We start from the raw sequence: 9852 nt of genomic DNA on the forward strand, positions 1-9852 counted from the left end.
GACACATTCTTCAGGTGAAGAAGGTAATATGTAAATGGACTAATTTTAATTGTAAATATATCTATACATGTTGTAAATTATCTAACCTCACTTGCAAATGGGTTCTCCCATACTTGTTCACATGAGGGGTAATAGGGTCATTTTCTTTGTGGAATTAATATCAGTTTGCCCCTTGGTCCTGCAGTGAAATTTCAGAAAGTTTTGGAGGCTTTTTGAAATTAATTATCTTCTGCGGTCCTACAGTGAAATTTCCCCATTTCTTTTTATGGCGAAAGACCGTCTGCAAAATTTAATTTAAACGAGGGTTTTCCACATTTTTTTCTTCCCTTTATAGCTTGCATTTTTGTGATTATTATATTTTGTGTGGATGTATGGTGCATTGTCCGAAGCTGCGTTCTCCTTCTCTGGGGCGATCTGACAATCACATTCTTCCCTCTTCCTTCTCTGAATCCGCCAATCTCCTCGCCTCAGCGAAAAGCTGCTTCTCCTTTCCCCAAAGTCTGAGCTTCTTGATTTCTCTCCCAAGCTGTTTCCTAGCTCTGATTCGATTTGCTGGCTTTCTGAGGATGCTCTGTGTTTCTTTTATTGGATTTCAGCACGTGTACAGGGATAGGATTGATGTAAAAGCTTGAGTTGTCATTGTATTATTTGTATTGTAGACCTTCTGATCAAACAGAAAGCTTTGGCTATTTTATTTAGTCTTGTGTTTCGCTGTTTATTTGTTTTTTGTTTAAATTTTTCTGCTGGTGATCTTGGTGGAACTACCCGAGCTTTGGAAGCTCGGGATCTGAAGTTTGATGGAGTTAGCGAAGGAGAATCAGCGTTTTATTAATGATGGAGCTGACCATAATTCCTGCATCATGCAGAAGTTCAAGCTCTATGAAACTCGCTCGGTATACATATCTTATTCGCCCCTTGTACACTTATTGTTCGCTTTGCTTCATTGTGAGATTTCATATGATTTCTATCAATATGGCATTGATGCAAACATTAACTTTTCTCCTAATTCTTAAAGGTTTATCTATGTGCAGAAATTTTATATGATCGGGAGAGACAAAAGCAGAACCTCTTGGAGGGTCTTAAAGATTGATAGATCGGAGACAGCTGAACTAAATATCACTGAGGATTCGATGATATACTCAGAAATTGAGTGTTATGATCTTTTAAGACGGATAGATGAAGGAAACAGGTCAACTGGGGGCCTTAAATTTGTGACAACTTGCTATGGAATCATTGGTATGTTCTAAGTGAAACTGTTGCTGTTACCATTTTCCCCCTTTTATTAACCAGAAAACATTCACGTCTTCTTTCTAGGATTCGTCAAGTTTCTTGAGCCATATTACATGTTGCTCATAACAAATCGAAGGAAGATTGGCACAATCTGTGGGCATACAATATATACCATCACAAAGAGCGAAATGATTCCAGTTCCACATCCTTCTGTGCGATCCAAAATGGCATATTCTAAAGATGAGAACAGGTCTTTAGTCCATTCTACATGTAAATGTAATATGTCTACGGTACATTTGAAGAGACATCTGAGAGCATTGAGAATTATACCCTGCCCGTTGTACTTAGATGAGAATAATGTTATATACTATGGTTATTTTTTTGATTTCACTTTAATGTTGAGTGATAACATTCTGTTTGTTTTATTGAGAAAAAAATCATTTGAGTGTCGTATTCTATTTGTGTTGGAACTTTTTCATTATAGGGGCTTTCTTTGTACTATATATGTTGATATCTTTCTTCAGTGTATATACACAAAGTGGGCATCCTCAGGTCAACCTCGTCATGTCTGTGGTACTATTTACTTGTATCTTTTAAAATATCGTACATACTGCTTCCTCCAGATTTTTGAGTCCTGTAATATTTGTAGTGGTTACCTGCATCAGTTTGTTGTTTTCTTGTCCTACACTCTATTGCCAGTTCATTTCCTGCATATGTACAGGGGCAATCTTCATTGCTGTTGTGATGTAAATATATCTTTTTGAGTGAGACAAGGTACCGCCAGGGTTTTACTGGGGAGATTATTTTCTTTCCTTTTTTTCATTCCTGGCTGGAGATAATACTCCTTGAGTTGTTTTTATTAATATTTCTTTCCCTCTATATTATGAAGCATCTATTAATGGGCTTTGCCTTTTCTTCTCTTATGACTTAGATACAAGAAGCTTCTATGCAGTGTGGATCTTAGGAAGGACTTCTTTTTCAGCTACTCATACCATGTCATGCGAAGCCTTCAAAAGAACTTATCTGATAATGGTACAACAGGGCAAAAACTTTATGAAACAATGTTTGTTTGGAATGAGTTCTTAACTCGTGAAATCAGGAATAACCTTCTGAACACTTCCTGGACAGTTGCTTTAGTGCATGGCTTTTTTAAACAGGTACATGCATCTTTTTTGGAGCACAAATTTAAAAGATTTATCAATGAATCTAATGAAGCTAATAGTAGTGCTAGTAATTTTTTTTTTTTTTTGTTTTTGTTAAAGCTCTTCTCTTCTGTCCGGCTTTCTACTTCTACAGCCAGGCTACCCTTTTCTTCCATTTATTCTTTGTTTAATTTGTATCAGTTTGTCTTTTTATTCTGTTACTGACTAATAAAATTTCTTGCCTACTGTTCACTTCACGCTATCTATGTTGCAGTTGTTAAAGCCTAAAGGTATTAGTGTTTCAGTTGTCTTATGTTGGAGTGTTCTTTTCTCAAGGTCGTATTGGAGATTTGATTAACTCTTTAATGTAGGAAGTAGTTTCAACTTTCAAGTCTGACATCTCGTTGAATAATGAGTAATGTTAACGGTTTGCATATGTCATTATAGGCTTGGAGAATTGTATCGATAGTAATGCAAGATCATATGCCTCTATATGTGTTATTCAAAAAGATTTGGTACTTTCTTTTTGACTGGCACTCATTTCATTGCATTATGTCCAGGTTAAACTCTCTATATTTGAGAGGGAGTTCTACTTAACTATCATTGCTAGACGCTCGCGTCATTATGCTGGCACCAGGTTTGTCCATTGCTGCCTCTTTGAACTAGTTATACTATCAAAGCTATGATCTTTTCCGCATATTTATGGTTGTGTTCCTCTCTACATAATGAAGACTTATTTTAATGGTTTGTTATCTTTTTTTTTCTAGTTTCTAATCGAGTCAGCACCTAAGACTTCCAACTAATATTTCTTTTGGACTTCCTGATGTACTTTGAGCTATTGAATTGATTTAAATTGAGTGATTAATCTCATAGAGATTTTCCTTGGTGTGTATATATATGTGTGTATCTTCTGATGCAGATATTTGAAACGAGGAGTGAATGAGAAGGGCAGAGTGGCTAATGATGTTGAGACAGAGCAAATAGTCTTTGAAGATGCTCAAGATGGATGCCCGATGCAAATAAGTTCTGTGGTACAGATGCGGGGATCAATCCCTCTTTTCTGGTCTCAAGAAGCCTCTCCGTTGAATATGAAGCCTGACATTATATGTATGATATTGATAAGATACCTCTTTTCTGACCGGCTTTCCTTCTCTGTTATTTACACCAACTTTGGTTCTTTCTCATGCCAGTATCAAAGGAGGACCAAAACTTTGAAGCTACGAGACTTCATTTTGAAAACCTTATCAAGAGATACGGAAACCCCATTATTATATTGAACTTGATTAAGGTAGGCATTTCCACGTCTAGGGATTGAATGATTATCATCTAACATGCTGATTTTTTTGTCTCTTGTCTAACATCTTTGTTTGTCTTTGAACTACTTTTGTTTTTAAGACGCGTGAGAAGAAGCCTCGAGAAACTATTCTCCGAGCTGAGTTTGCAAATGCGGTCAGGTCCATTAATAAAACCATGAGAGGGGAAAATTGTCTCAGGTTCCTTCACTGGGATCTGAATCGGCACTCAAAATGGTAGTTTGCACTTCTGTCATCTAAAACTTAAGGTTTTTCTTTTCTTGGGGTGTTATTTTGACATTATTGGAGCAATCATCTTTAACAGCAAGGCTACTAATGTGCTGACACAACTGGGAAAAGTTGCTGCTTATGCTTTAAAATTAACGGGCATCTTCCACTGTCAAGTGACTCCAAATGTAAGGCCAGAGGGATTATTGCAAAATTCATTCTCTGAGTAAGTCCTACAAAACCCCTTCTAAACTTTCCTTTCACTTCATTTTGTGTTGGATGTTTGCTGTAATATTATTTCTATGATGTTGCCTTTTGGACACACAGAATCTACAAGGCTTTTAAAACCATGCAATAAAATTTGAAAAATAGGAACAATTGTTTTAAATATATATGTCATCCTCGGCCTTGGTTTGCATTTGGTATAATAGGCATTATTTGTTGTTTTATTAATCAAGCAAGTTGAGATTTTGCTTTATTTATTATTTTCTTTACAATGATCGATACATTTTCCCTTACAAGTTATTTTTGTTTATTTGCAAACATTTCTGTTTTAGATTATCCACTAGATTTTATGTACACTGCAGCGTGACTTTCCTGTGGAAGAATATCCACCAATCTTTCCTGCTTGTTCATTACAATGGTCATTAATTGATGTTGCCTAGACATTCTTACTAGTTACTCCATTGATGATTTTTTTTGTTTTAATTTAATGCAGCAATAATATCGACGATCTTTATCCCACTCAGCAGGCTTGTATTGATGAGGATGCTCCTAATAGGGAAACCACGATTAACAGATATTATTTCAATGATGATGTGATTGGAGAATACTGCGTCAAACCCTGCATGCTTCAATCAGGGGTCTTGAGGACTAATTGCATAGACTGTTTAGATCGTACTAATGTTGCCCAGTATGCTTATGGATTAACTGCTCTTGGACGCCAGCTACAGGCTTTAAGATATTTGGAATCTCCATATATTGATTTTGACAACCCTTTGGCGGTAGAGTTAATGGCTGTCTATGAGTCAATGGGTGACACATTAGCATTGCAATACGGGGGTTCTGCAGCACACAATAAGGTATCTTTCTAACCTTTTTAAGGCTTTATGGATTGTGAAAAATAATATGGGATCAGAAATCCTTTGCACCCTAATGATTTTATTTAGGATCTGCAGCCAAGTTGTGAACGCATAAGGACAGGAACTCATAAGGACAAGTTACTGATGCTTACGGAAAAACCAAAATATTTAAGACATAACAGGCTTGGCATTAACGGAAAAGCTTTTCTTTTTTTGTTTTGTTTTGTTTTTTTTGACTGGGGGTGGTGGAGTTGGGTGGGGTGGGGCTTGCTGGCTTCACAGGGTTTTCCAATGATTCCGATTCATTGACGTGAGGTTATACTTGCCTGTGATGCAAAGTGCTAAGCAGCTCCGTCTGCTGGCGTGCCATGCAGCTCTTTAGATGCATCCAATATAATGAAAAAAAGTTCCAGTGTGTATAGTCGTCTGTTGAAGTCACCAGATACTTTCAAAATTATGAAATAAATTTATTATGTCTAGCTGTCAGCATTAGCTTAATCTTATGACACTGATATTGCATGAGGTGAATCAGTAACCTCCGCAATTGGGGTAATAAGTTGAGCGTGCTTCTTATTCCTACTTGGAAAGGGATCAGATTGAAGAGTCATTTCCAATTTATCTTGTTTGCTTCTTTCCTGGTATATTAAAATGCTTTTATTACAATACAATTTCCAAATCAGAAATCAAGAAGTAGAAGCTTGACCATCATTGTATAGGTATGCATGGGTTTTGCCTAATCTTTATCAGCTGATAGATTAGATGAGAAATTCATTGGTAATTTTGATTATCGGTAAAGTAGGACCGCTTCTAAGAAATGAAGAAAATTTGTCCAAATTATTAGAGTGGAAATATGAGTTCATTTTTATTTTTCTAGCCTGCTATCTTGGAAGGAATCAGTCCTGCCTTCCAATAGAAGTTTCAATTTTGCTTTTGCTATTGCTGCGCAGATATTTTCTGAGAGAAGAGGTCAATGGAAGGCAGCCATGCAATCCCAGGAATTTCTCAGAAGTCTGCAGCGCTATTACAACAATACATACTTGGATAGTGACAAACAAAATGCAATCAACATGTGAGTCAAATGAGTCTTCTTCTTCTTGTTTTTTTTTTTGAAAGTTATATCCACATAATTTTATATATTGACTTAACTGATTTGTATTGAAATGAGGTTAGCTAATGGTTCTACGATTTACTTTATGGGCCAGATTTTTGGGGCATTTTCAGCCACAGGCGGGAAAACCAGCATTATGGGAGTTAGATTCAGATCAATCTTACAATGTTGCCAAGCATGGTTCAATTTTAGCTGATGATAATATTAGGTACAGTGTGTTTTATTCACCGCTTCTATTCACGCCATGTCCATTTAATCAAGCATCTAAAAGGGGGCTTATGTCAGCAAACAACAGAAATTTATAATACAATCAATATTTAAATTTGAAGTTGACCAACATTTGTGAACTGAACCTTTGTCCGTGAACCTCTGATGCTGTCCTGTATTATGACATCAAAGATTTTTCACGAATGTGTATGCTTAGACTTGTTTTTAGCTTAGAGATTAAGCATATTGATAGATGTTGCTTTAAGGAATGTCTTTTTATTTCTTTTCCATATGAAAGATCTTAAATTATAAACTATTTTAAGGGTATTTAGTGCTGCTTTATTTACTGAAAATATTCCATTTCATCCTTGCTCTGCTAGCAGAACTTGTTATGTAGTAGTCTGTGACTTTGTTTTTGGTAAGAGTTGCAGTAAGCAGTATAAAAGGACTTATTTTATTACTTTGTGGAATATTTCAGGAAAACAAGATTTTTCAGCTTGCATTAATAACGCTTAATCGGGTTTTTTTTTTTTTTTAATTGGCTATGGATTCTTGTCCAACATTACTCTAATAGTCAAATTCATGCTTCTTGTGCGAAGATGAAAGTATATTTCCTTTTTTGGGATGTATACATAAATGTTCTCTTGAAAAAAAGCCATCTTTTTTTGTAAAGATTGACACCATTCCTTTCTTTTATTTTGGCAGGTCAGCTGTCAAAAGATCGTTATCAGATGGCAATATTGTTTGTGAAAGTGACACAAGTAGGAACATGGATGATACAAACAGTCAGCATTTATCTGAAAAAGCTGATGACCAATGTCTTTCAGAGTCTGATCCGGATGTCTTTGCTTGCGGAAGTGATGTTTGTCAATACAGGTATGATTAAATTGCATTTTGAATGTGGTAAGTTCTGGTAGTGCTGGTATATTCTGGTTTTTAGCCCATTAAAAGCAGAATGTTCCTCCTGAAAATTTTGCAAAATAGGATCCCCCCCACCCTGGGGTGGAGAGGCGCAGCAAATGTTAAGATTACCATTGGCCCGAGAACTAGACCGAACAATGTGTTAACTTTATAATATGCGTAACACTGTCAATTGGCTTTACTGCAAATAAATTAGAGGAAGTATGAGAAAAAAGTTTAGAATTTGCTTTCTTTAAAGCGATGATGTAGTTATATTTTTATGCAAATGCTAGTGAGGAATATCACATTCTCCTATCTATAAAATATATATTTTCGAACATGACAGCAGAGTACAGTTAGGGAAGTTTCATCTGATGTGCCTCATTATCTGAACCATCCAAACGCTTTTATGGTCTTGCTTTGTCAATATACAGGCAGATGCGAAGGGGAGTTTTGGAGGGCCGATGTTGTGAAAGTGATCACATTTGTTATGACGAACATGGGGATGCCTGTGACTGCTCAAATTTTCTTGACGTGGACTGGCTTTCATCTTCTGGAAACTCTTGTGAAGAGGAATTACTTGAAAGGTAGTACCTGCTAACGTTTTGCTTTTACTTCAGCAGAAGACATATGGCACCTGCCCCTGCTTACTCTTTATCTGTATACGCTAAATTGTTGCTTAGTATTTTCTTTTTGTCGCTTTATGATAAAACAATAATATCTTTTTTGCATCCCTTTTGCTATCCTCAGTTCTTGGGTGAAAGTAGAAACATTATTTCCAATTTAGGTTAAAATGTGCCTTTTTTATAGCAGGAAGGTTACGGTATCTGAGCTTAAATTGGATTACTCTAGCAGGTAAATCTATGGATTATTTAACGACTGGCTAACTCTGTCAACTTTTAGTTTGTGACTTCGTGCTACAATGGTCAGATCTCATGCCATTGTTGAGAGCAGTATTTGGTTAGCCTTCACATTTCTTTGCTTTATAGAAACACGTTTGTCATGAGGAATTTTGGAGGAGTGAAGTCTCAAGTCTAGTTAGGAGAGCCTGAAGTTGAACTTTGATGGGAGAAAATGAATGGTGAAAGGGACCAATGCACGTATAATTATTGAGGTTAAGATGTCTAAACTGGAATATGTATCCAGACATCATGTTCTTTTATGGTGTGTAATGTAATGACCGTGTTCTGGTGTGAACTGCTTATATGAAGTTTTTGCGGTCAATCAAATGGATTTGCTGGTGGCTATTGAGATTTAAAGCAATGCCAAACCAGTTTATTGAGTGGGAGTTTGTTTAAATTTTCATGATTTCAAGTCTTGAAAGATTTCTATATTGTTGGTGAGAGTCATGAAGTTTGAGCCAGTCTTCCCTCAAGTCATGACTGACCAAATAGTTTTCATGTCTACAGGTCAACCAGCATCTCATCAGAGAACGTTGCAAATGAACTGAGAACTGAGGGGACTGCATCTGGAAATGAATCTGGACCCAGCACGAAGGTGAGTATATGTTTTGTTCTGGAAGCATTTCAGCATGTTAACAAGTTATTAGTTATCGATGAATTCGCGAATAAATAACGTCCAGTGCACTTGATTTAGGAAACACCATGATCTAGCTGGATAGGGCATAAATTTTATTCGTGAGTTCTTTGTGAACTTGTAGTTGAGATATTATATTTGCTGATATTTCTTGGGATTGCAATTGGGAACTCAGTTTTCCTCAGTTCTGGAGATGAGGACCTCTTTTTCGTACTGAGTTCTCTACGGCATTGCAGGATTATCAGGCTGCTTATATCAACTTGTGTCTCCACTATACTTCCAGGCTAACAATACTTTGAGTGGAACTTCATATGATAATGATTTCATTATTTTCTAGCGTACCGTGGATTTTGAATTACTTTTGTATATTTTTAGGCGAGGAAGCAGAGTGCCCCAGATCTCAACAAAGATGGTGGTTATGCTGAAAAATTTTCGCGCTGGATAACTCATGGAGAGATGCTTTATGTCTAGGTCTTTGTGTCTTTTGCCCATATTTCCACATCCGAAGGATGTGATTTCCTGTACAGAAATAATGGTAAGATGTCATCCAAATGCAAATAGCAGCGGCATTGCTGAGTTTTGTTTGGGGGCATCAAAAGATCTGAAAAATATATTTTTGCCCCAAAGATCTTCATTCATTTAGGCATCAAATGGGAGGTAACATTAGATGTCGTTATTGGCAATTCTTTCCGCTCCTCATAGGTCTGCTCCCTAGATACTCTAGACTTGGCTGAATATTCAACCCTGTGTACAATTTTCATTAGAGAAAGTAACTTTTCGCCATTGAAATTATTATTAGCTGCTTTGACAAGTAAGTTATCGGCATCTCTTTGTAGTTTCTGTGTTCCTAGATTTCCCTGGATAACAATTCATCATCAAGAACTAGGGCTTCCTCAGTTTGTCATCCAGCATAGGCCCTCCTACTAAGTCCTAACTTCACTTCTATTCTTCCTAAGCATCTTAGCCAATTTAAAAAGTTCGCAGACATTAGTCCTTGTAGGGAAAAATAGGCCTGACGCTAGTCTTCCATTGTAATTGGCTCATCAGCGTTCTCATTCTGCAGTTCCCCCCCCCCCCCCCGGGGTGGGGGTGGGGAAGAGAAAAAAATGGTGTTATGCCGTCTGATT

General features: G+C 36.8%; 1 protein-coding gene across 3 annotated transcripts; it reads left to right on the top strand.

Moving 5' to 3' along the window:
- The first annotated feature begins 355 nt into the window (after positions 1-355).
- LOC114739678 (phosphoinositide phosphatase SAC2) lies at positions 356-9540 on the top strand. Of its 3 annotated transcripts, none has more exons than XM_028927752.1 (17): positions 356-893; positions 1032-1236; positions 1315-1480; positions 2162-2387; positions 2933-3009; positions 3292-3479; positions 3563-3660; positions 3768-3901; positions 3990-4118; positions 4611-4974; positions 5922-6043; positions 6177-6290; positions 6995-7165; positions 7624-7776; positions 8000-8044; positions 8599-8686; positions 9101-9540. In XM_028927752.1, exons 1-17 carry the CDS (start codon positions 798-800, stop codon positions 9194-9196), a joined length of 2472 nt encoding a protein of 823 aa, XP_028783585.1. In that variant the 5' UTR covers positions 356-797; the 3' UTR covers positions 9197-9540. The 3 variants fall into 3 exon arrangements, with proteins under 3 accessions (XP_028783585.1, XP_028783586.1, XP_028783587.1); XM_028927753.1 differs by having other exon boundaries at positions 357-893; positions 8003-8044; XM_028927754.1 differs by lacking the exon at positions 8000-8044 and having other exon boundaries at positions 357-893.
- Positions 9541-9852: the final 312 nt, after the last annotated feature.

The sequence above is a fragment of the Neltuma alba genome, unplaced genomic scaffold (genome assembly GCF_004799145.2).
Source record: "Neltuma alba isolate B1F8T4 unplaced genomic scaffold, ASM479914v2 tig00002866_pilon, whole genome shotgun sequence".
NCBI classification, from domain to species: Eukaryota; Viridiplantae; Streptophyta; class Magnoliopsida; order Fabales; family Fabaceae; genus Neltuma; species Neltuma alba.